This window comes from Hipposideros armiger, unplaced genomic scaffold (assembly GCF_001890085.2).
Source record: "Hipposideros armiger isolate ML-2016 unplaced genomic scaffold, ASM189008v1 scaffold_91, whole genome shotgun sequence".
NCBI lineage: Eukaryota > Metazoa > Chordata > Mammalia > Chiroptera > Hipposideridae > Hipposideros > Hipposideros armiger.
In genome coordinates, this window is record NW_017731441.1 from 874,313 (window position 1) to 898,589 (window position 24,277).

The 24,277-nt window shown below is 40.6% G+C and overlaps 1 protein-coding gene across 1 annotated transcript in view; it reads right to left on the bottom strand.

The window, feature by feature from the left end:
• Positions 1 to 2,628: 2,628 nt before the first annotated feature.
• Positions 2,629 to 24,277, bottom strand: part of COL4A1 (collagen type IV alpha 1 chain) — a 156,618-nt gene continuing 134,969 nt past the window's right edge. The window contains exons 31-45 of the mRNA XM_019644753.1: positions 23,690 to 23,816; positions 23,513 to 23,593; positions 22,651 to 22,749; positions 21,459 to 21,509; positions 20,143 to 20,328; positions 19,386 to 19,519; positions 17,125 to 17,197; positions 16,191 to 16,262; positions 14,863 to 14,991; positions 13,749 to 13,847; positions 12,593 to 12,805; positions 11,390 to 11,567; positions 7,354 to 7,468; positions 5,960 to 6,132; positions 2,629 to 4,048 (exon numbers count right to left, since the gene is read on the bottom strand). Coding sequence (XP_019500298.1) covers positions 3,967 to 4,048; positions 5,960 to 6,132; positions 7,354 to 7,468; positions 11,390 to 11,567; positions 12,593 to 12,805; positions 13,749 to 13,847; positions 14,863 to 14,991; positions 16,191 to 16,262; positions 17,125 to 17,197; positions 19,386 to 19,519; positions 20,143 to 20,328; positions 21,459 to 21,509; positions 22,651 to 22,749; positions 23,513 to 23,593; positions 23,690 to 23,816 — 1,812 coding nt within the window. The 3' untranslated portion in view covers positions 2,629 to 3,966. The remainder of the gene's footprint in view (positions 4,049 to 5,959; positions 6,133 to 7,353; positions 7,469 to 11,389; positions 11,568 to 12,592; positions 12,806 to 13,748; positions 13,848 to 14,862; positions 14,992 to 16,190; positions 16,263 to 17,124; positions 17,198 to 19,385; positions 19,520 to 20,142; positions 20,329 to 21,458; positions 21,510 to 22,650; positions 22,750 to 23,512; positions 23,594 to 23,689; positions 23,817 to 24,277) is intronic.

Consider the following 24,277-nt stretch of genomic DNA (forward strand, 5'->3'; position numbering starts at 1 on the left):
AAACAAGGATTCAAATAGACGTACAAACCTGTTCATAGCAACACTATTGAGAATAGTCAAAAGATCAAAACAGTCCAAATGTCCATCCATGGATGAATGGATAGAAAATTTTGGCATATACATACAAAGGAAACTGTTCAGCCATAAAAACTAATAATGATGTATGCTAATTTGAAGCGTGGATGAACTTCAAAAACATTATGCTAGGTAAAAGAAACCAGACACAAATGTCACATGTTGAATGATCCTATTGTATGAAACCCATAATAGGTAAATCCAGAGTCGAAAATCAGGTTGGTGGTTGCCAGGGGCTGGGGGCTGGCAGTGGAGGGAAAGAGTCACTGCAGAATGGGCACTGGATTTGGGTGTAATGAAAATGTTTTTGAACAAAATACAGATGGGATTGCACAATATTGTGAATGTACTAAATGCCAATGAATTGTTCAGTTTAAAATGGTGAATTTTAAGTTATGTGAATTTCATCAGTTAAAAAAATTTAATGGGTAGCAGATCTAAATATAGTATGTAAAATGGTAAAACTTTTAAAGCAGGAGAAAATCTAAATGACCTAGGGTTAATCAAAGAGTTCTTAAATCTGAGAAAAAAAGCATGCTCCATGGAAAAAATATTGATAAACTGGACATCATCAAAATAAAAAACTTTAACTCTCTGAAAGATACTGTTAAGAAGTTAAATTTGCAAATCACAGATCCAATAAATGACTTGCAACCAGAATATCCAAAGAACTTTCAAAACTCAACAGAATGAAAAGAAACATTTTTTTAAATGAGCAAAGACTTAATAGATACTTCAAAAAAGAGGTATAACGGTGGCCAAAAAAATGCATGAAGGATGTTCAACACCATTAACCATTAGGGAAATGCAAATGAAAACCATGGTTCAATGACATTACATAGCTATTAGAACGACTCCCTAAAAAAAAAAAAAGAAAAATACTGACATTACCAAACATGGGTGCAGATGTGGAGCAAGTGGAGCTTTCATACGTTGCTGGTGGAAATGTAAATGGTACAGCCACTCTGAAAAATCGCTTGGCAGTTGCTTTTAGCATGAAACATATACTTAACCATATGACCCAGCAATCCCAATACTGGGTATTTATCCTAAAGGAAAAAAAAAAACTTATTTTCACACAAAACCTGGAACATGAATGTTTATTCTCCATAACCACCCCAAACTAGAAACCAACCCATGTATCCTTCAACAGGTGAATAGGTAAATGAAGTGCGGTACATCTATAAAATGTAATCCCACTCAGCAATAAAAAGGAATAAACTATTGATACACACAACAACTTAGATGAATGTCAAATGCATTATGCTGAGTGAAAGAAGATAGTCTCAAAAGGTTACACACTCTATTATTCCATTCTTGAGAAGTCAAATCTATCGTGTTGGAGAAAAGTTCAGTGGTTGGTTGCCAGGGTTGGGATGGGTATGTGCATTACTACATAGCAAGAGCCAGAGGGAGTTTTCTGGTGTGACGTAACTCTTCTGTATGCTGATTTTTATTATGGTTACATGAACCTATACATATATTACAGTTCATAGAACTGTACATCAAAATAAGTCCATTTTACTGTAGGATAATTTTAAAAATGAAACCTAAAAACTGCTTTCAGAATAACAGATATAAAATGCACAGGATCTGAATGTTGAGATTCAAGGTGTCATGTTACCTTCTTTGTACTTTCCTATATATACCAAACTGTATATAATAAATAATAATTTATGATAAATCAGTTTTACACATAGAAACAATATGCTCTAGAACAGCTACATATTTATATGGAGGTGTTCAATATTTCTCAGTACCTTCAGCAGACATGAAGGCTAATGATTTTAGTGTTCTTTTCTCCTATCCAAAACTATATATTCAGGAAAGCAAAGTTTCATCAGTTTTTTCAAAGATAGGAGGGAAGTGACTGAAACTAGGCCTTGACTGATGTCTCCTGATCAAGCACTGTGTTGTCACGCTTGTAGCTTATCCCATTTCATCCTCACTACAGTTCTATTGGATATGATAACCAAGAACATTACAATATTTAGAGCTTTTTTTTGAGTATGCAGCAACACACTCCCCCAAGGATCATATTTTGATAAAGTTTAAACTGAAGTTTAAATCACCAGGGAAAAAGAAATATGCCATCTTATTTCTTTCTGACTTTAAGTAAGACTTGGAATCCACCCCTCTACCCCACACCTATCCATTGCATAACTATTATCCCAGTTCTAATGCCTAATGGATCTGCTTTTGACAGCTGGGTATGTGTTCTTCATTTCTGTTTGTCTTGCAACCAGTCCTTGAAAAGTGGCAAACCCTCGGCATATGTACAATGAATGAAGAGATGGATGGATGGGCACTGGCTGCCTAGATGGTTAAATGGAAGGGAGGGAAGGAGGGACAGATGGAGGGAGGATGGAAAGAGAAGACCAATCTTTGTTCTTTATAGTACTTCCTGTAAATTACGCCCAGTCTATAAGTCTTGTTCGGAAGAACTGCAAACTAAGTATGAGCTAAGGTATGCAAAGCTTCCAAATTTATTAGTGGCTTGTGCAGTAACTTTTAATGTTTCTGTGGCAATACTAGCAACAAATTAATAAAAGCTTAATTTTTATACAAATAGTTTTATTACAAATTTGAATTTTTAAGAAATACACATTTAAAGAAATTACATAAAAGGCCTTAGTAGTCTTAAAAACGTTTTGGAGACTTTTAGTGATGTGTCATTTCAGGCATAGTGGTCCGATTCTGCTCTCCTGCAATCCATCCGTTCCCCTGCTGAAGTCTGAACACAGCTCACGAGAAACCAAGGAAGCCACCTGAATGTGCTTACATGTAAAAATACTGATATTTTGATTCAACAGAGCTGTTTTTTTCACACCAAGCTGCAGAATGAGGAATACTCATCAAATGAAGGCCTTTTAAGATTGTTGCTTTTGAAGTCAAGTCATTCAGTTTGTGATTAGTGTTTAAAAACCCTGAAGATATTTAATACAGAATAAAAACAATAAGCTCCAAGTACATGTTTCACTGTAATAGACACCATATTCATGAACCTGGGTTTGGTTTTGGCAACACACAATTTTTGGTTTGGAGGTGAACAATGAAAACTGATGTTTCACATTCAACACCCTAGTGTTTAAAAAAATCTATGTTAAAGGACAACACAGTCTTTTAAAGGAAGAAACTATGTAAGCTTTATTTTAACAGTGGAACCGAGACTAAAAACTTGACCTGCCTAATTGCTGACATCTATATAAATTACTAAAATATATATATATTTAATTTGTGCCTGCTTTTGGACCATCTTTATTCCACAGGATATTCGTGATTTCTGCAAAAGCAGTTGCATAGTACCACACATAGCAGAAAGACCTAAATTTATATTTGGGGGTTGAAAGATATGGCTCCTGAGCCAGTAATTACCGTTGGAGGTTTGAAACACCATTTTTTACATGACTATTATTTGTACAGACCAAGGGAACTGAATTTTGAAACAGCTAGACAGTGACATAAACAAACATTTCATCCGGGGGTGAAAAATCAATCTATTATCATACAAGTATGAAAACGGGTGTTCAAATAGTATGGAAGGCCCCGCACACCTCCTAGCACCCTTTGGTTTTCTGATGAAGTTCTCACTTTACACATCAGTGCACGGCATTGTAGAACAGACTTATATTTTTATTTCATCAAAAGTGCCATTTGGTATGTCACTATCGGCAGCTTATTGATGTCTTTGTTTCTCCTTCAGCAAGTAGAGGCCAATGAAGCAGGGTGTGTTAGTTACGCAGATTCCTATAAGGCACTTTACGGCTTTCATACTGGACAGTGAGGTACACAGGATATATTTCTAGGGTTCGTTGCTGTTAAAAAAAAAAGAGGAAGGGGAAGAGGAGGGAGTAGCACCATGTTGTGACGTTAGCTGAGGGCCGGGCTTCATTATGTTCTTCTCATACAGACTTGGCAGCGACTGACGTGTGTGCGCAGCTCCCCAGCCTTCAAGGTAGATGGCGTGGGCTTCCTAAAAGGCAGCACAGAAAGCAACCAGACGTCACTTCACCTCTTGTCAGAAATGCAGGTGAGTTCCTCAGCCTTCCCGCCTGCTTGGAGATCTCCAAGAGATCAGGCAGCGATGGGCCCCAGCCTCATGATAAACAGCCACCGTTATTCAGCCTGACTCTGAGTGGGTACCATGCTGGGGGCATCACATGGCTTTCACAACGCATGCGGCCTTGCAAATTATCATCTTCATTCCCCATCCCCGGGCCCTGAGGTTAGGGACATGCCCAGGAGGAGCACACAGCGAATGTCACTGCACAGCTATTTGGCTCCAAAGTCTCAACCACTTCCCACTGCACCAGCCTGCCTCCTTGAACTAGAGTTTAACTGTCTGTCTTCTCAACATGATTATAAACTCCTCCAGGGGAAGAGAAAGATATTCTTCTCTGCAACACTTCACACATAGTTAATTGCTCATTAAATATTTGCGGAATGATGTAAGGAACAACAAACTGGGAATAATTAACTAGACCTCGAAATCCTTTCATAACTTTGGAAGGATTTAATATGCAGGTGGTCTGATTGAAGGCCAAATAAAAGGGAAGACATTAAATGCCCCAACTACTTCCTTGATCCTAGAAATCCTGTCTTATTTTGACTGTTGGAAAGGTGGTGTCTGAACTAGAACTGACACTAATCAAATGCTATTAAAATTAAAGTCATATAATAATAAGATTACTGTGCCCTAAAATTGAGGCTGCTTTTTGTAGCAATTTTTGGTGAAGATCCTAGTGCCACCAAATTAACCATTTAAGTTAATAGGATACTACCTAATTTTGTGAAGAAGGTGTTTTAATTCATTGTACCAGGATGCTGGTTCAAAAATACCCCCATTTTTACCTATTTACCTTATAATGCGAAGCTCTAGGAGCTGATACATGCACTAAGAGTTCATTTTGGTAGCTACCGGTTAAATTCTATCTATAGAGGTGATGTCAAGTTTCCGGTTGCCTAAATAGTCTTGTGTAAGCTACCAGTCAGGCACCTGGTAATCTTTTGATGCTTAAAGAGTTACCAGTGGAAAGTGAGTTATTTCACCTTTTATGATCTCAGCTACAAAGAAACGGGGCCACAGTAGAGTTCCACAAAATTCTCTCCAGAAAGATAAAGACAGGGAGTCTTATCTCCAGGGGTGAAAAGCATTTTTGGGGGAATAAACAATTGTTTATTGCTTATAATTGTTCAGGCTCTGTTGGCCTCCTGCGTCTGCTCCAGCAGGGCTGTGGCTGGTACTAAATAAAGACACAAGGACCCGTTATGTGCTCGTGTCCATGACAGACTGGGCTCCAAATTAACTTCCACAAGGTTGGCAGCCACTGGGGGCAGTTGTTTTAAAGGTGAAATTTTGGTAACAGAAAAGAAAGGAAAGAGAGGACTTTCCTTTTAATTTCAGCTGCATTTGTACCAAAATCAATTTTTATTTGCATGGGTCTCAAAAACAAAGTCTTGGTAAGTCACTCAGACCTTACACAACACATTAAATTTAGCATTATAAATGCAATGAAAATGAATGCTCCTCACTCCCCTTGCTGACTATTAAATATACAATTTTTTACATGCCCTATTTGAAGATTTTAATTGCTTTAATAGCATTTTAGTACATTCACCTAGAAAAATGAAAAATGACCTTTTTTCTTTCACAGTTTTTCAGTCATGAAAGAATTAAGCCCATCACCTAAGCTCTGCCTAGGTTATCTGTCTACGTAGAACAGAATCAAATAGTCATTACTACATGTGGAAAAGGCATTCCTAACTATCGCTTTATAACCATCTTTGAGACTTTGTGCTGGAAGATATATGGATTACAGATGACTAAAAATAAAAGCCACAAAAGTGGGGGAGGGTCCTACAAGAGAGGGTCATTCCGACTTACTTGAACATCTCGCTTCTCTCTATAGTGGCAAGCCAAAAGCTGTAAGCGTTTGCGTAGTAATTACAAGTCCCACGACCGTGGCATTCGATGAACGGAGCACTTCTAAACTCTTCCAGACAGGACCCAGGGGATGCGAGGGCTTGGCCAGAACCTTCAGCACCAGCACTGGTGTGCTGTGGAATAAATACAACCGTGTGTCATCAATTCCCACCCACAGAGTAGGAGAGAGCGTCATCGTTCCCAGGGAGGAGCCAGGGTGCTCCCTGCTGGAAAGCTAGCTCTGTTTGTCCCATGCAGTCACCATGGATCATACTCATGCCCACCCTGCAAGCTGGTTCCTGCTCCATGTGCTGGGCATGACAGTACTCCACACAGTGCCCGAGTCAGCCAACTGCTCCTCCCAAAATAGGAGATGGCCAATCCGGCTTCGTCAGAATTTACAGAAATGCTGTCCAGGCTATGTCTTGTTTTTGGAACACTGAAATATGTTCCAATTTGGGACCTGACACGATAGTCAAAATGTGCAAATGATGCTGGGACCAACTGATGTGAAATCAGACTTTCTAAACCAATTTACATAAGATCATCAAAATTCTATGTTTGCTATATTAGATGCTATACATCCTTTTATAAGGTAAAGAAAAATCATCCATTTTTTAGAAAAGAAAATTTAAACAAGAAGTAGAGAAATGAGTAACTACAACTGTAACTGTTAAATTGTATTTTGGTCTAATGGCGTATAAGGGTGATATAGAAGGTCTTTGTGTAGGGTCATTTAATGGGAGTTATTCCAGTATAATCTGATCTTACAAGTTCAGGGCTTTCATATAGTTAATCAATACTTTAAACTGAGGCAATAAAAGAAGAAACAATGGGATCTCAAACAGATACCATGTTCCTGTTTTAATTGTTTTTTGGGGGGAAATGGGGACATCCAGGATGTCTGGCACCTGGGACAGCTGGGTGATAGGAGAGCAGTCTCAGACCACATGAAGGGTTTGGACACTCACCCCGGGACACTGGCCCAGAGGAGGCAGCAGCCTTTGGCCAATATGTTGGTGCTCTGACTCAAGCTTCTGCTTTCAGTTTTGCGCAGGTTTTAGTAAATGCGCTCCTCCTACATGCATGCTCTTCTCCTCTTCCATCTGACTCTAGAAAATGTCATCATGTTGTCCCAGCTACCTAGCAATGACTCCAGAGACAAAAGGAGGACCCTGGCTGGGCACTGGAATGACTGTCCCCAGAAGAACGGGTCGGCTATTGGGGCTTTGAGGGAAGACCAGCCTCAGCAGCATGGTCCACAGAACTGAGAGGGAGGTAGCATTCAGAGAGAGGAGGTAGGGTGTTAGTGAGTGGCTCTTCCAAGGACATATGGAGGTTCCCCAAACGCTTACCATCACAAAGGAATAGCCAATCCAGAGCGAGGACCACCCATTGGGACATGGCGGGATCTGAATGGTCTGGCTGTGCACGGCCATCACCATGGCAGGTGCCTCACACACCGCACACCTGGAAGGGACAAGAGCGAAGACATTCAGCACAGGTGAGGGGATGGCCCAGGACAGAGCCTTTACTTGTTCATGACTTTTCCCACTCTTTGCAATCAACCCCTTCACTCACTCTTTCTGACTCAATTATCATGTTTATCAAATGGATAACATGCTCACTGCTTAGACTCCGAGGCTTAGAGCCTTCTCGTTGGTTTGATAAGCCCGTTTCAGTATTAAAAGATTAAATTCAAAAATAGATCCAATACTTGTGATTTAACCATCTGCTTTGTCGGAGGGAGAAAATGCGAAGGCCAAGTTCTAACAGTGGCCATCTCCCAGAGGGGATGAGGCTACAGGTGACTTTTGTTTTCCCTTTTGTGCATTTCACTGTTTTTCCAATTTTTTCAACAGTGAGCATGTATTTCAGCAAACACAATTAAAAGGCTTGGTGAGATCCAAGTGCTACCCCTTCCAGGATGCAGCAATTTATTTTAAGCTAGGAGTCATCTAAGACATAAGAAATACATTCAGTGACTTAGAGTAATGAAGACAAATTATGCCGTTGAGGCTGCATGTCCACATAAGCCTCCTTCAGGAGACATGTTCTAGTCCTGGAGCCAACAGACCAATGGTGAGACCCTCTCGGAGCCGAGGCTGTCAACGGGACCACTGCATCTGGAGTATGTCCCAGAGAACCCTCCTAGGACAGACACTTCCCAAGCCAGGCTGCTTCACACTCGGCTGCTGGGACTGCACCCAAGAATAAATTAAAACAACCCACAATGTTCTGACTCAGGCCAGCTCAACGAAGGGAACCCTTTGATGGTGAGATAATGTTTTGTGAAAAAAATTAAACACAGGCAGGAAAATAATTATATTCCAGTCACAAAATGAACACAGTGTTCACAATGCTGATAAATGACTATAAATGGTGTTAATAATTACACCTAGTTATGCTGGAACATTTGCATGAAAATGGATGAGGAGTGGGAAGAGGGCCTAAATTAGTCATTCGGTTTTCCATGGACGGTGTGTGTGTGTGTGGTATGTGTAATTTTCTATTTTATTCACACAAATGCAGATGAATTAAAAGGCTCAGTTAAACTACAGTTACTGAAATTGGCCTTATACATCTGCCACCATCTGTCTGCCAGACACAGAAACCAGAAATATAGCATGGAGGAAAGGCTCTCTCTGGGCTAGGGGGATTCAAGTGGCTGTAGAGAAGGTGGTCCTAACCCAGTCAGATGGGTGATTAGGAAACACAGAATCACAGAGTAATGAGCTGCATGGTCCCTTAGAATTCATACAGCCTAATTCCCCATATAATTTACGAAAAAAACCAAGGCCACAGTTAATTGTGTCAAAGCCAGAACTAAAACTCAGTTCTTGCTCTCAAACCAGTGGTCTTTCTGCTGCAACAATTAAATAATCAGCAGTTTTATGATGACTCTTGTCTTTAGAAAGCCAGAAAGTCCTTAGAAAATGCTGCCCTACTCTCAGGATAAAAGCAGAAAAGTTGGTATCTTTTCTTCTTAAAATGAAGGATTTTGTATTATTCACTATTTCTAAAATTAAGCTTTAGGACCTTCCCAAAAGGAAGCCCTCAGAAGAAACATGTAAGTCCTGAGAAGTCAACGGAAACCTAACTAAGTAACCATGGAAACCTGCTTGCACAGAGACCAGTAGAAATGGGCAGCATTATTACAGAAAGGAATGCAAGATATATATGGCTTAAGGAGTAGCAGGCTTAACAGATGGGACTTGTAAGGACCCTTCGTGCTGAGTTTCTGTGGGTCAGTTAACAGAAAGATTTAAAAAGCCTGAAATGTACAGTACTGGGACTTCTAAACAAGTCGTGCTTACAGAACCCGGGGGTATCTTTACTGAAAGTAATGGGTCCACAGAGAAAAGCAAATCTTAGACACCAGGCTGCTAAGGACCTGTTTTGGGAATATTCCACATGCATGCCAGAGCCCCTGGGTCCTCCGCCAAATCAAGGTCAAATGTCAATTTTATCAAGAAGGTAAATAGGAAACAAAAATGAAAAATCATTTTCTACCTGTTGTCCAAGGGAAGCTAAACAAAAACACAAAAGTGGTTAGCTTTTCTTCTCACGCAACCAAACATAGTTCTGAGCAAGCAAGATCTCAAAACAGAACAGTTGACGGGCCCTCACTGACACATGGAAAGTATTGTCTGTGTTTTGAAAAGTTCCACTCTGGAAATGTAATGCATGATTTTTCCCACTGAAGACTCATAAAATAAGTTTTCTTATAGCTCAAAAGAAAAATCAAAGAAAGCTACCTGGAGATATTTTAAGTAAGGCAATCAAAAACCTACGACTTTCCTATGTATTAGGCATCTCCCAGCCTTTCTGTTCCAGGGTCCTATGTGGCACAGTTCTCTGAATAAGACTGGGATCTGCCAGGCCCTGCCTTCCCACATGCTGGAGTCAGACCTATAACCGCCAGTCTTTCCCCGAACATCAACCAGCTGATGGCCATCACACCGCCGGACCCACACAGGGACTCGTGGGCTGGCTCCAAGCACGCCTGCTCCCTTTTTCCTCTGACCGCAGGACACTTCGTAGGCAATATGCTGCATCTTTCTTCATATTCAAAACTTTCTATATTCCTTTAAAGGGAATATAGAAAAGCTTAAATTCTTTCTCACGCTCATTTTCCTGGGGCAAACTTGTCCTGTCCTGTTATTCTTTTATTCTGTATTATTTTAGTGTGCAAACAAAAAATTATAGAATAGCTCCTTAGCCAAATGAATTTATTCATTTGCCACGTTTCTATTACTTCTGAGTACAGCTAAGGAATCAACTTTTAATTAGAAGGAAACAGACAAAGAGAGGACAGTCATGTATTTTTCCATCATAATAATTTCAATTTCCCATCTTATTTCCTCCCAGGAAGACTCTTGGGGACCTGAAAATATACTCCACATATTAATTAGTGCAGAAAGCACCTAATTTAGGAAATTGCTCAAATGCACGCATTCTCAGTGGATACCGTGTCACCTAAGACAGAGAAAGTTGGTGGAGGTGGGGACTATGAGAAAAATCTGAATATGGATATATTATGATTTGTACAATAAACCTGTATAATTTTTTATGTATAAAGCATAGATATACAGTATATCTGTAGCATTACAATTTCATGGGGATCACCTCACACCCATATTTGAGTTCCTGAATTAAGTGCCACTGACTTGTATGCTTAAAAATGGTTAAGATGATAAATTTTATGTTATGTGTGTTTTACTGCAATTAAAAATAATTAAATATGTAATTTTTTTAATTTCATGGGGTTGGGGGCAATTCAGGAAAAAAATATCTTTAAAAACTCCTTAGGGGGATAATTATTTAAGAAAAAAAAAGTTGGGGGGGGTAGGGGGGGTGACTGGTTAGCTCAGTTGGTTAGAGTGTGGTGCTGATAGCACCAAGGTTGGCAGTTCGATCCCCGCATAGGCCACTGTGAGCTGCGCCCTCCTTAAAAGAGTCAACTATGCCATTGTAGCATGAAAGCAATTTGTAACCAATGACCATGGCTGTTCCCGAATAAAAGTTTTTAAAAAATGAAAAATAAAGTTGAAAACACTGTTCTAATGCTTACTGAGAACTCTGCTTTGCTCACAGGAGGAAAAATGACCACTGCAGTGAGTCACATGAGAGAGGAATTCTGTTCCAAACATTCTGGGCATTATCTCTGCATGGTTTTGCACTGTTAATTATCAAAGAGGATAACTGACTTTTATACCAAATGACTTTCATGGCTGATTTCTATTATAAAACTCAGATATCACAATTAATAAACTGAATGGCAATAGACTGAATGTTTTGGGGGGGAATTAAAAAAAAAAACCTCTGACTAGACTACAAATGACATTCCTTCTGCAATTATGTATCTGCTCCTATGAATGTGCGACTCACCTGCTAATAAATGGTCTGATATTGTCCCCAGCGATGGGTGCCATAGACATCGGCATGGGCTCCGGCGTGGACAACCAGTAGGAATAGTCATTTCGGGAGGCGAAGTTACAGACATTGTTGATATTGCAGAACAGGAAAGGCATCGTACTGAACTTGCGCAGGCAGCTTCCAGCCGTGCCTGGGGGTGCAGGGAGAGATGACAAAGTGAAGTATTTGCTTTTTAATTCACAACAATGTGAAGTATTTGCTTTCTAATTCACCTCTATGTAAAATGGATTTGAGCTGGCTAATAATGAATGACATATATTGAACCTAACCATTGAAGTGGAAAGAATTTTTTTTTTAATTATGAACAGAAAGCAGGAAGTAAATATACCAAATAGACTAGTATGATTGTAAATTAGCATTAAATTAAATTTAAAGTAATCAAGGCAAAAAGGAAGCTATAAAGAATTATGTAGGGCTTTATTATTATTGTATTAGTTTCAGGACATTTTGATTAAAGGAAACAAATCAGTTTATCAGCAAAGAGCAACCTTTTCCTGGAACTGAATTCTAGAAGGAATTTAACATAGGGCTCCTTGTACAGTGGACAAGAACACACTGGACAGTGTCTTTAATGATAGTTTTGCTGAAAGTGCAGAGATGCTTTTTATATGGTGGCTTGTTGTTTGCAAACTCAGTAAAATTTAGAGATGTATCACATTAAAACATAATTTGGTGGAGGGTATCTGGAGGAGACTAAGAAAATGACAACAGACATGAGCTTTCTGCCAAGCTAAACTAATAGAGGGTCAGAGATTGGAACATGTAGAAAAAAAATAGGATAATGTGGGACCATCTTTAAAAGAGCAACATTAGTAAAGCTGCCCTATTTTAAGAATAGCAATGTAAACTGTTGTGTGTACTCCAGAAGTCTTGATCCTATGTGATAATTTGAAGACAAGATCAAAAGCTTTATTAATTTTAAAGTTTTCAAAGATTCAGCCTTTACATTTTCTTGGCTTCCCATTAAGAATATAGTAGCTGTTAAACTGATAGCTCGTTGGGCCAGGAAGGAGGAAAACAGGGCCAAGCTCTCTTTTCATAACTAGGTCCTCATGGCATCCGGAAGTGCAGGACCAGAGCTGCATACAGTTCTACACCACCTAGGCACTCGACAAACCTATGTGGGATGAATTCAGGCATCTGTGAATGTCTCACCCAAGTCCTGCCCGTGGGCTCGTTCATTGCCTTGCACGTAGAGCAAAGAGTACCCATGGTAAAGAATTTTGGTCCCGGGAGGACACTGTGGGTCATCTATTGTTTGACTGTGCCGGGTTACAAGGAAGCCGTGATCAACAGATGGGGTGCCTGGGGGACCCATGGATCCTGGTAACCCATCAGGGCCTGGTGGTCCTGGAAACCCTCTTGGACCTGGAAGATAGAAGAGAAGTTGGTTTCCTGAGTTACAAACTGGTTCCCTTGAAAAGCTTCAAGCAAGACCAATCACATACAATAGGCCTCCTTCCTGCTGTCTTAGCTTTTCCTTTTTACATACCATCTCAAGATGTTTTGTAGGCAAAGCAGATGCTCAAAAAATGTAGTCCCATGAGTAAATGAAATTTGTGAAAAAGAATATACGAATGAATGAAATACATGATGTGATTCCATGCATTCCATTTCTTGCATATAGCATTTTGGGGCTCCTCTAAGAAAGGATTATTATAGAATTCTTAAAACAACCTCCTTTTAAGGTAGCTTCCCTTTCCGTATTAGCCCAAAGCCTGTGCCTGGAAACAGCACAGTACAGAAGCTCCCATGCAGTGGGTCCTTACATCCCCTGGGGTAACTATGATGCCTGTGAAACTGTCCACAGACCTTCTGCTGGGCTGTGCCCTTCGTTCAGTTACTTGATGCCCTCAACCTTTAGCACCTCAGTCATGATGGGGTCTTAGAGTTCCTACTTCTTAGGGAAGCAGATGAACTTTACTCCATGGCAGACAGTGGCCTTTTGGGCAACACTGGCATTATCATCTACTTTCCCTAGTGTATATTGCTGAGACAGGATTTCTGTAGCTGCAGCCTGCTTCCTTCATAGGAAACTACACAGGGCCATTACTATTGGCCTTCTTTCAACAACATCTGGAAAATACTGTACTTTGATCAATGTCTGTCTCTCCACACAGAAAAAGTGATGACAACCCTTTAGCTCTTCTATAGGATCCTATTTCTACTAAGAACCAGACTTCTTTGGAAATCTTTCAAGTAACATTATTTTCAACTCCAGTTTGCAAGTTTCCACATGCCTGGATTTACTGCACCTAACCCGAAGATACAGGTGGAGGGTAATGTGGTAGGGAGGCCATAGCCAACCTACCAGGAGGTCCAAAGGGTCCTGTCTCTCCTTTCTGGCCGGGGGCACCATCAAACCCAGGAATACCTGGCGGTCCAGGCGTGCCTGTTGATCCTGTCACACCTAAAGGAAGGAAAAAGAATTGGTGATCCAATCCTGGAGAGCAATAGACTATACCTTTTCCTTCCCTTTTGAAATATCTTTAGCCTTCTGGGAGACAAGCATATGGTCTTAGGCTGCAGGTGTAAGCTTTCTCAGAGAACTACGAGCTGCTTCCTGCAAAGTCTTGTATACATTTTACCAAGACAACTGTCAAATTGACATTCAAATGGGTGTGCACTTTACCATCACATTCAGAATTCTCCCTAGTTTCTTGCTATTATTATCACTGTTTGCCAAATTGTTTTGGAAAAGGCAGGCTATGTGGACAGTAGGGAAAGATTTGACTTATGTTCACTTTCTCAAGTATTTCCACCTTGGCCATATTCCAGTGTCTCAAATAAGTTTTAGGCAACAGATACACTGAAATAGAAATTAAAAATCAGAAATATAATTTTCTGTTTTCATGTGCATAGTTTAAGCTTAGGTAGTTTAAACTTAAATTTTCCTGGGTGCTATCTTTCAACTTGAATAAAACATTTTCATTCTCCTTTATTTTCCGCATATCCCTTACCAATAGCTCTTTAAATAGGAAGTGGTTTGCCCAAATAAGCAGAAAGATTCTAGGTTAGGGTGCCTGGTAACAATAGAAATTAGCACAAGTCTTTGCCAGTTGGGCCAATTGCCAAAAGCACCAATTCTTATGGTTCTAGCTTGCTGTTTCTTGCCACCCCTTGTCTCCTAGCTGGGAAAGGTAATCTGACTTCTTTTGGCCATGTTTTTCTAAGCGAGCATAGCTATGTTAAATTGTACGTTCCTCTAGTTATTCCTGAATTTTCCTCTGGCTTTTTACAGTCCACTCAAAAACTTCATTTAGTTTTGATATACATTAAAGGAAGGTAAGAAAGTCATATTCAAATATGTGTTTATGTAGTCATTACCCAGAGACTTTGGTTTTAGACACATGGGTGAAGAGAAAATCCTGCCCCATTCCCATCTGACCCCCCACACCTCCCCTGCACAGCCCAGTTATTCTTACCTTGCTGTCCTTTGGGGCCTGGAGGTCCCTGAAGCCCTTTCAGACCTGTGGGGCCCTGAGGACCAGGGAGGCCTGGCTCCCCTTTGATGACATGGTAAGGACCTGGGGGGCCAGGGAGACCTGGAAGACCTATGGGAATCAGGGATGTCACTGATCAGTCTCACTGTCAACATACAGGGGCAGAAATAGCTTCAGGAGGAAAGTCCAAAATGAAACCCATCCAAATAGAATGTTTCCCAGATGTAAAATCATTATTAAAAACACAAGTAATTAGATCCTCACAAGGCATACACGTATCTATTATTTCTCCTAAAATCCTAAATCCTTGGGTCTGGAACAGACATTGGTGTCATCAATGCAAACTATCCGCTCAGCCCCTGCCAACCACCATCTGGTCCTCACCTGAACACTGCCAGCAGGTGAGGTTCATTCTCCCCTAGGCATCTTACTTCTGACTTGGATAGCTCCACATTTGCAATTAGAAAGTTTCTTCTCATACTTATCTGAAATCTGCCTCACTGTACAGTAACCACTGGTCCTAACTTTTAAGGATGAATAAACTTAATCCTTCTTCTGCATGATGGGTCTTGAAATCCATGCAGCAACAACATAGAGTTTACAGGGGATTCTGAGGTCTGCTTCAGCCTCCCTTTCTTCAGCCGTACATCCCCGATTCTCTCACTCTTTCCACACACATTTCCCCATTTCTTTGCTTTCCTAACCTTCCACTTCTCAGTGTGTCCCAGCGGCTCATTCTGTCCCTGGAAACATGGTTTTACAAATGAAACACAGCCCTAGAAATAAGGTCTGACCAGCACAGACTACAATGGGATGCATACTATACTAAAACTATTTCCTTCCACGATTATCCTGGGTTTTTCTGAGCCACTGCACACTATTGGTGCCCACTGGTGAAGCCAAGAAAGACCCTGTCCTATGAAGAACTCTTTGCTGTCCAGCCGGAATCTATTCAGTCTGTTTGTGTAAGATTTATTTTATTCCTATCACAACTTTAAGTGGTTGCTTTCAGTCTGCCTTCAGAGCCCGTGAAATTTGGTGACTCTTGAATCTGTCATACCCTTTCCACTGGGTTTACCTCAGTTGTAGATTTAACAAACCTGACTTTCAAGATAAGTCACTGGTAAAAATGTCTACTTGGTTAGCCAAATACAGCAACCCTGACAAGCTACTTTGGTTAACTGTTTTCCAATGATCTTCAAGTCGTTCCACATATATAAAACCAAACACCCTAATTCTGTGAGTTCAGTGGCTTTCCTATTTCCCCAAATCATCCATAAGACACCCTCCAGTACAGCAAATTCTCCCACCTTTGGTTCCAGGGAAGCCTTGGTCTCCTTGGTCACCTTTAATTCCCTGAAGGCCAGGGAGACCTTTCTGACCTAAAAGAAAGCAGAACATTGTCTTTGTACATAATTCCAAAAGATACAGTATGTGTGTGTGCATACACGTATACACATATATGCATGTGTATATACATATGTGCATGTATACACACATATATATATGCATGCATATTACATACACATACACACTCACACAGTGAAAAGTTTCCAACTTATGCCTGTGGACAAAAAGAGCATTACTTCTGGTAAGCTATGTAAAACTTTTTTTTTTCAAAGTTTTAGTTACATTTATTTATTTTATTTATTTTATTAAATTATTTTTTATTATGAAATACACATTTTTTAGAATTAGTTTTATGTAAAACTTTTTATGAAATTCTTCTTTCTGGAACTCAGAAGTCACATTTTTCCAAACATGCAACAAACCATAAAATGGTCACAACCAGTGGAGAAGCATGTGATCCTCTTTTCTGGTTATACATGTCCCCAAATAGACCACAAGACACCTGCAGGCCAAGAACTACTTTTATTCACCTTTCACTCACATGTACCTGATTCAGCAGTAAAAATCACAGTGCCTGGAAGCTGGTCGGCACCCCCTAAATGTTTGCTTAATACATGAATAAATTAATAAATGACCCAAATCCATGACTTCTTATTGATATGTCAATAATAGAGATGCAAATGATCCACCAATACTTAGTTAGAAAATCAGAAGGTCCTTATACAGCCATTCACAGAAATCAGGCTGCCAAACAGAAATGGCATTTTTAATTCGAAGAGAACAATACTTTGTACCGTGATTATACCCGTTCTATCAATATGAAAGCGCCAATAGTTAGGAAGCTCTCGTAATAGGTCAATGTGTCTTTAAGCAGCATCTCCTTTATTGTCTTACCTTGAAATCCTGGAACTCCTGGAGGTCCCATATCACCCTTAGAACCTGCAAGTCCTGGAGAGCCACCAATCCCCTAGACACACAAAAAATATAAGTTGGGAATCGTTCAGCTGAGAAATGATGAGTCTCTCAAGTAACTGGTCATTGGGAAGGTGGGAGAGCCCCTCAACATTCTACAAAGTATCTGTGTGGACAAATGGTGTCTTGTGGTTTCTTCAATAATGTAAAAGAAATGACAAAACCTCTGTGTAATTAAGGTAATTGAAAACCTAATCAAAATCAAAAACCTAAATGAGGTAATTGAATCGACTTGCTTCATTCAGTGTCCCCTCTGCTTGTCCATCTACGTGGTACGTTCCCAGAACAGGTGCAAGCCTTAATCCTGCTGTCCCCACTCCAAAGCACAATGCTATGAACAGAGTCGGAACTCCTTAAACATCTGTCATGGCAACATATCAGTCTATCAACACCAAACAGCCTTTCTAAAACACTTTCCTCCGAACACTAGTGATTTTTCTTTAGGTTAGCTTCATATCTTATCTGAAAAGTGATTTTAAATAGCAAAAGAAGATTTAAAAACATACTGAAAGATTATTTTCTTTATAATATAGGAATATTTGTGTATTTTAAAAATATCATCTCATTTTCTAGCTATTTCAACATAATTGTTCCTTTCTGGATATATAAAAAAATTGTATTGTTTCTTACATATATTTATTTCTTTGCTTTAGCTTATTTTAAAAGGTTCCATAACCAAAATAACATTCACAAATATATACAGTTGACCCTTGAACAATGTAGGGTCAAAAATGGACATATAACTTTCGAGTCCCCCAAACTCAACTACAGTCGTCCCCCATTATCCATGGGGGATTGGGTCCAGAGCCCCCTGTGATACCAAAAGCTGAGGATACTCAGGTTCTTAAAATAAAATGGCATAAAACAATGCATACAGTCAGCCCTCCACACCCACAAATTCCCAACTGCGGATCGAAAATACTGTTTTTGATCCACAGTTGGTTGAATCCACGGATGCAAAACCTGGGGAGATAGGGGCCAACTGTATATTCGTTGAAAAAGAATCCATGTATCAACGGACATTCATAATTCAAATCTGCGTTGTTCAAGGATGAACTGTGTGTGTGTGTACATATACTTATATACAAGTATATAGACAGAGAGATAGCCACTGATTGGCACTCGGAATGGGGAGCATATTTCTATGTTACTGAGGCTTGCTTTTGCATCAAGTTTGTAAGTAGATTTTTATTTTTTTATTTTTTATTTATTTTATTTTTATTTTTATTATTTTTTAAATTTTTTCAGTAATTTATTTTTTGTGTGTGAAATAAACTTTTAAATTAGTTTCAGCTGTACAACACAGTGCAATAGTTATACTTTTTACCCCTAAAAGTGGCAACCCCCCTCCCCAATCTGCTGCCCCCACTCTCCCCCTATATCATACATATCTATTACAATTCCTTTGACTCCACTCCCACACTATACTCCACATCCCAGGACTATATATATATTCAATTATAGTTGACATACAATATTATACAACATCAGCTTCAAGAGCAGTGATCAAGTCTCCACCCCATTCATGAAGTGGTCTCCCTAACAAGACTTGTGGCCATCTGACACCCTACAAAATATTTACGACATTATTAATTATATTCCCTGAACTGTCTTTCATATCCCTGTGGCAATATTGTAGTTACCTGTTTACGCTGTCTAATCCCTTTCCCTTCTCCCTCATCCCCACCCCCTCCCAACTAGCAACCATCAGTTGTTCCTCTATATCTCTGAGACTATTTCTATTTACTTTGCTTGTTCATTCAGTTTTTTAGATTCCACATATCAGTGAGATCATATGGTATTTGTCTTTCTCCGACTGACTTATTTCACTAACATAATATTCTCTAGGTCCATCCATATCGTTGCAAATGGTATGATTTCATTCTTCTTTATAGCGGAGCAATCCATTGTGTAAGTAGATTTTTAAACCCACAAATTAAACTATAATTTCAAGTAGTATAACATTTCTCTTTAATGGTTCTTATAAAACTAGATTGTAAAAATGTCTAATAGTTGCCTAATGTAATGCCAGTAAAGATGGCTGATGACTGGCAAGAAAGGAAGAACTGATTCAGAGGATCTGGGAGTATAACACATATGTACACACACACACACACACACACACACACACACATTATTTTGTGATCTTTTTCAAAAACAAGACCTACAAATGGACAACTTACAGGCATGCCTTGGAATCCTGGGTCTCCCTTGGGCCCTGGAGCACCAGGAGCCCCCGGCCAGCCTGGATTCCCTTTGTCACCTTTCAGTCCATCAAGCCCAGGGAGCCCTGGAGGCCCCATTGGTCCAGGAGACCCTAACGGAAGACACAGAAGTCATATACTGAGGTTAGAGGGTGATAATATATACAAGTGTCATTGGCCTGTGATTGTCATCACCACCACCCACTGTCCCCAACTGTATTCAACACTGTATCAAGCTGCATGAGCCCTGAAGAAATCAAGGCTGGTTCTAGAAGGAAGAATCTGATCTGTGCAACAGGCAGAAAATGTGGACATAAACACCACAATCTGTGTCCAAATGCCCTGTGCGACTGTGATCAAGGGCAGCCGTGCTGTAGTACAGTCACCTGCTCCTGATGGAGAGGCGTGCCAGAGTGTCATCTGGTTTACAACCACCACCACAGGTGGCATCTATGTTCCAATCTTTTTCTATAATGTTCTCTCTCTCCTCTCCATAATTACTTGTCATATATACTAAATTCCTTGACAGAAAGGACACAAGAAAAGCACTGACCCAATGAAGGCTAAAATACAAGGGGCCCAATGTCTTAAAAGCAGTTTCAAGCCATAATAAATGCTGCAAATTTCTAAATAAAAAACTCAATTGATAATGTGTGCATTTACATTTCTTTTACTCTTGTGTATGTTTGTGCTTTCCATTTTGGTCACAGCTCTGACCCTGGTTAGACACCCTCACCTGGAAGGCCAGGTTGCCCCTGTGGGCCTCGGTCTCCTTTGGGTCCCTCCATGGGGCGGCCTGGAACTCCAGGCATTCCTGGCTGTCCTTGTGGTCCCGGAGGACCTGGGAATCCTTGCTCTCCTTTGGATCCAGGAATTCCTGGGCTCCCAGCCAATCCTGGGAAACCCACATCACCTTTTGAACCTAAACAATAAGAACAGTTTGAGGTCATGAGAAAGGCAGGGAAGAAGAGAAACCCCAGTGCACTGACCAGGAGGGAGGGGTTTCCAGAAGGCACCAAGAGGAGAACTGGAGCTGGGTATCCTTTTTACTAAATAACATACTAGACTTTTACCAAAGTCGACTTGAATCAGAGTAAGCTTAGGATGTAAGAGTCTAGCTATCATTCTTTATGCTTTTTAAAGGAAGTGTCCTATGGCAAAGACATTTGAATATATGCTTAGATATGCCTACGAGCAATAGCACCTCTTTAAGGGCTTGTTCTACCAACAGGTGGATGAATTAACAAGCTATGTTATAGCCACACTATGGAACACTACTCAGCAAGGGGGAAAAAATAAACTATTGACATAAGAAACTACACAGATGAATATAAACTTATTATGTGTGAAAGTAGTCTGACTAAAGGAGTAAAATACAGTAGGATTCCATTTACGTAAAATTCTAGAAAATGCAAGTTAATCTATAGTGCCAACAAGCAGATCAATATTTGTTTGGGGATGGAGATTGGAGGCAGGAAGCGGCAGGAGGGGGGATGACAAAGCAGCACAGGAAACTTTTCGAGTGATGGCTATGTTCACTATCTTGAACGTGGTGATACTCTCATGGGTGTATACCTATATCAAGACTTACCAAATTGTACCCTTTAATATGGGCAGTTTATTATATGTCAATGGTAATAAAACTATTCTCAAAGTATTTTTAAAGTAAGAACTCTTAGGGAAAAAAAAAACTGCATGTTTTGTTTTAAACATATTACCCAGAACTTGCCAATAAAATACAACAATTCTAGGATTACGTCATGGTGATTAAGAAAAAATACGAAGGGAAGGAAATAGGGTCATCACCAAAAATGATCATAGGGCCCCTCCTTGAGATGCTCCCCCTGCTGTGCCACAAGACAATGAATCTAAAACACAACTCACTGCATGGTGGCTTGTCACAGGCCAGCAGAATATGTCAATTAGATTGTCTCAGACCCAGTATCTATCATCCATGTCCAGTTGCTTCCTTGCAACTGTTCGCCCTGTTCTGCTTCCACTGTGTGCTTCAGCGGTTAGTTGAAAAGGAAGAGCATGTTTGGCAAATGTTACCTTTCTCTCCTTTGGATCCTGGAAACCCTGGGAATCCTCTTCCAGGTAAACCTATAAGATAATGGTGAGAAGCAGTGCTTATCTTCCCTAAAACAGTTGATCTTCAGGTACAGCACAAAGCAGTATCAACTCTTTGTACCAATACCTTATACCATTTGCAGAACACATAGAAATTAGGTAACTGCACCTTGGTAATGAAATTATTTTCCTACAGTTGTCCTAAGATACCCTTGACTGGATATATATAATTTAGTACTTTCTCCTAAGTACCTTTCTGCTCAGAGCCATTATGGCATTTAGCAGAGATAATCTATACAAATGAGTACTTATTTCGTACTTACTGTCTGGAGACTGACAAATTGGCTTTTCTCAGATGACCATCCAACTAACAGCTATTCTCAGGGAGGTTGGGAGAACCAGAGACATTGGGGCAGCAGACACTAGGGAGTCCACAAATGTGAGTACAGGGCTTGAGGGAAGATTAAATGGGGGGAAGGGGGTATGGAGACATTTTCTTATGAATTCTTTTTATAGGAAAATGAATGTACATAATATAAACATAAAGGCTGTAGAATGAAGAAAATGTACTTAAAAAAGAGGCTGATAAAAGCAATACATCCCCCTGGATGCTCCTCCCTAGTGATATTTTTCTCCATCCATCCCCCAGCCCCATATAACCGCTTTCAAACTCTGTGTGTGTGTGTGTGTGTGTGTGTGTGTGTGTGTGTGTGTGTGCGCGTGCGACAGTCTTGCTACATATGAGTATTACTACATATGTGATTGTCATCATTAGAACTTGCAGCTGGAGCTTTTGTCCAAATTGCATCCCTCCATAAGTGATAAGAGCAGATTCAGGGGACAGTAAATACTTCCAGGACCATTTCTGTAAAGAGGGAAGGGCCAGGCAGAGAAGGCAGTGGCTTTTTGTATGTGTCTCTTTCGCTCACCACTGAGAGTTCGGGCCATTTCAAAGACAGATACTCATAAGTATTTGTGGAATAAATGAAGAGCCCTTTCTCCTTTTCTCATCCAAGCCTGCTCTCCTTGTCCACATTGGTGTCTAAATAGCTGTAAGAAGGTATGGCATAAGTGCCACTTTGTACCCAGCTCTGATCACTTAGCTTGGCCTATAAGTCTCGGAGAAGTTTACTCTGAAGTGTCTCGCTCTGAAAGGGAATGGGAACAGACATACCTGGTTCACCCTTCTCTCCCGCCGACCCTGGAATTCCATCATTGCCGGGTTCCCCTTTCTGGCCAACTGGGCCTGTAGGGCCAGGCTTCCCAGGAAGACCTCAAAGAGAAAGGTCACATCAGTCAGGCATGGTACCTCTTACAGCACCCTGGTCTGTGTGAAAAATGCTCCCTTCTCAAAATTCTTCCAGGGAGCCATTCCCACAACACGCCTGGCTTCCCCCAGATTATTCCTGACATCCCTTCAAAAGAATCCATCCACACTGTTAGCAACATCACTGCTCCCCGATCCCCAAGAGCTGGTGAGAGTGGAGAGAAAGTACATCAAACTCTCATGATAAACTCATAACACTCTCTAGCACCAATTGGAACTAGCTATGAAACAGTCCGGATACTCTGGTTCTAGTTCCTAACTGGTGGCCAGACCTTGGAAAGGCCCTGTACGACCCCCTAGGCTCGGTGTGCTCATCTAAAAAGTGAAGGGGTCGGGTGACCGGTTAGCTAACATGGTTAGAGCATCATGCTGATAACACCAAGGTTGCCGGTTCAATTCCCACATGAGCCACTGTGAACTGTGCCCTCCTTAAAAAAGAGTCAACTATGCCATTATAGCATGAAAGCGATGTATAACCAATGACCATGGCTGTTCCCCAATAAAATTTTTTAAATAAATAAAAAATAAAAAGTGAAGGGGTGAACCAGCTGGCCTCTGGCCATCCACAGGTCACCCAGTGACATTCTGGGCCCACAACTTGCCATCTGTGAGGGAAAATCCCTGGAAGCTTTGATGTCCCTTTTCCTTGGCTATCCCCTTGGCCTTTTCTCTACAAGTCCCTGTCTGTGTTCTAAAATGTGGTCTCTACCTGCTTCTCCTTTGACACCAGGAATGCCATCCAATCCCGGGAGGCCTTTGTCACCTTTTTCTCCAGGCAACCCAGGGCTTCCTAAAGAAAAAGCAAAACACCAGGATGCCTATGACTTTGAGTTTTTCTTTGTCGTTTTTCAACCTTAAACTCAGGGGGAGGCTCCAGTTCACCTACCTGGATAGCCAACACTTCCTGGTGACCCTTGGGGGCCTGGAGACCCGGGCATGCCTGGGAGCCCAGCGCTTCCTTTTTCTCCCTTCTCTCCAGGACTTCCTGGAAAGCCTGCTGACCCTTGATCTCCCTGTGAGTAAAAATCGGGTCCATTAATTTTGTATCTGTCTCTGGACGTGTGTCTATAGGCGCTTTCTGGATAATTGTATACATCCTGGTATACAATGAATATTTAGTGCAGAGTTCATTTCCAGCTTCCTAACCAAAGAGTCAAAGTCCACATCTGAAAAACAGGAAAAACTAGAAACCCAAAGTAAAAAAAGCCAATTGTCTTTGTACTTTCCATGTTCATCTTCACACTCCCCTTCTCTCTTTTTTCTCCAGTGATAGCTGCTGCCCTAGCCTCTCAACAAGTTTCCAGATTCTTCCTTGGGAGGGGGTAATGAATGCAAGGTGGGGAAGAGAGGCAACTTAAAATGAATTGAGGGGGATTGTTCCATGTTATGATTCATTTCATGTGCCGAGATACTTCTTAAATTTTTCTCATGAAGGATTTCTGTTTAGATGGATAGGAGGGGAGGTTTCCATGCA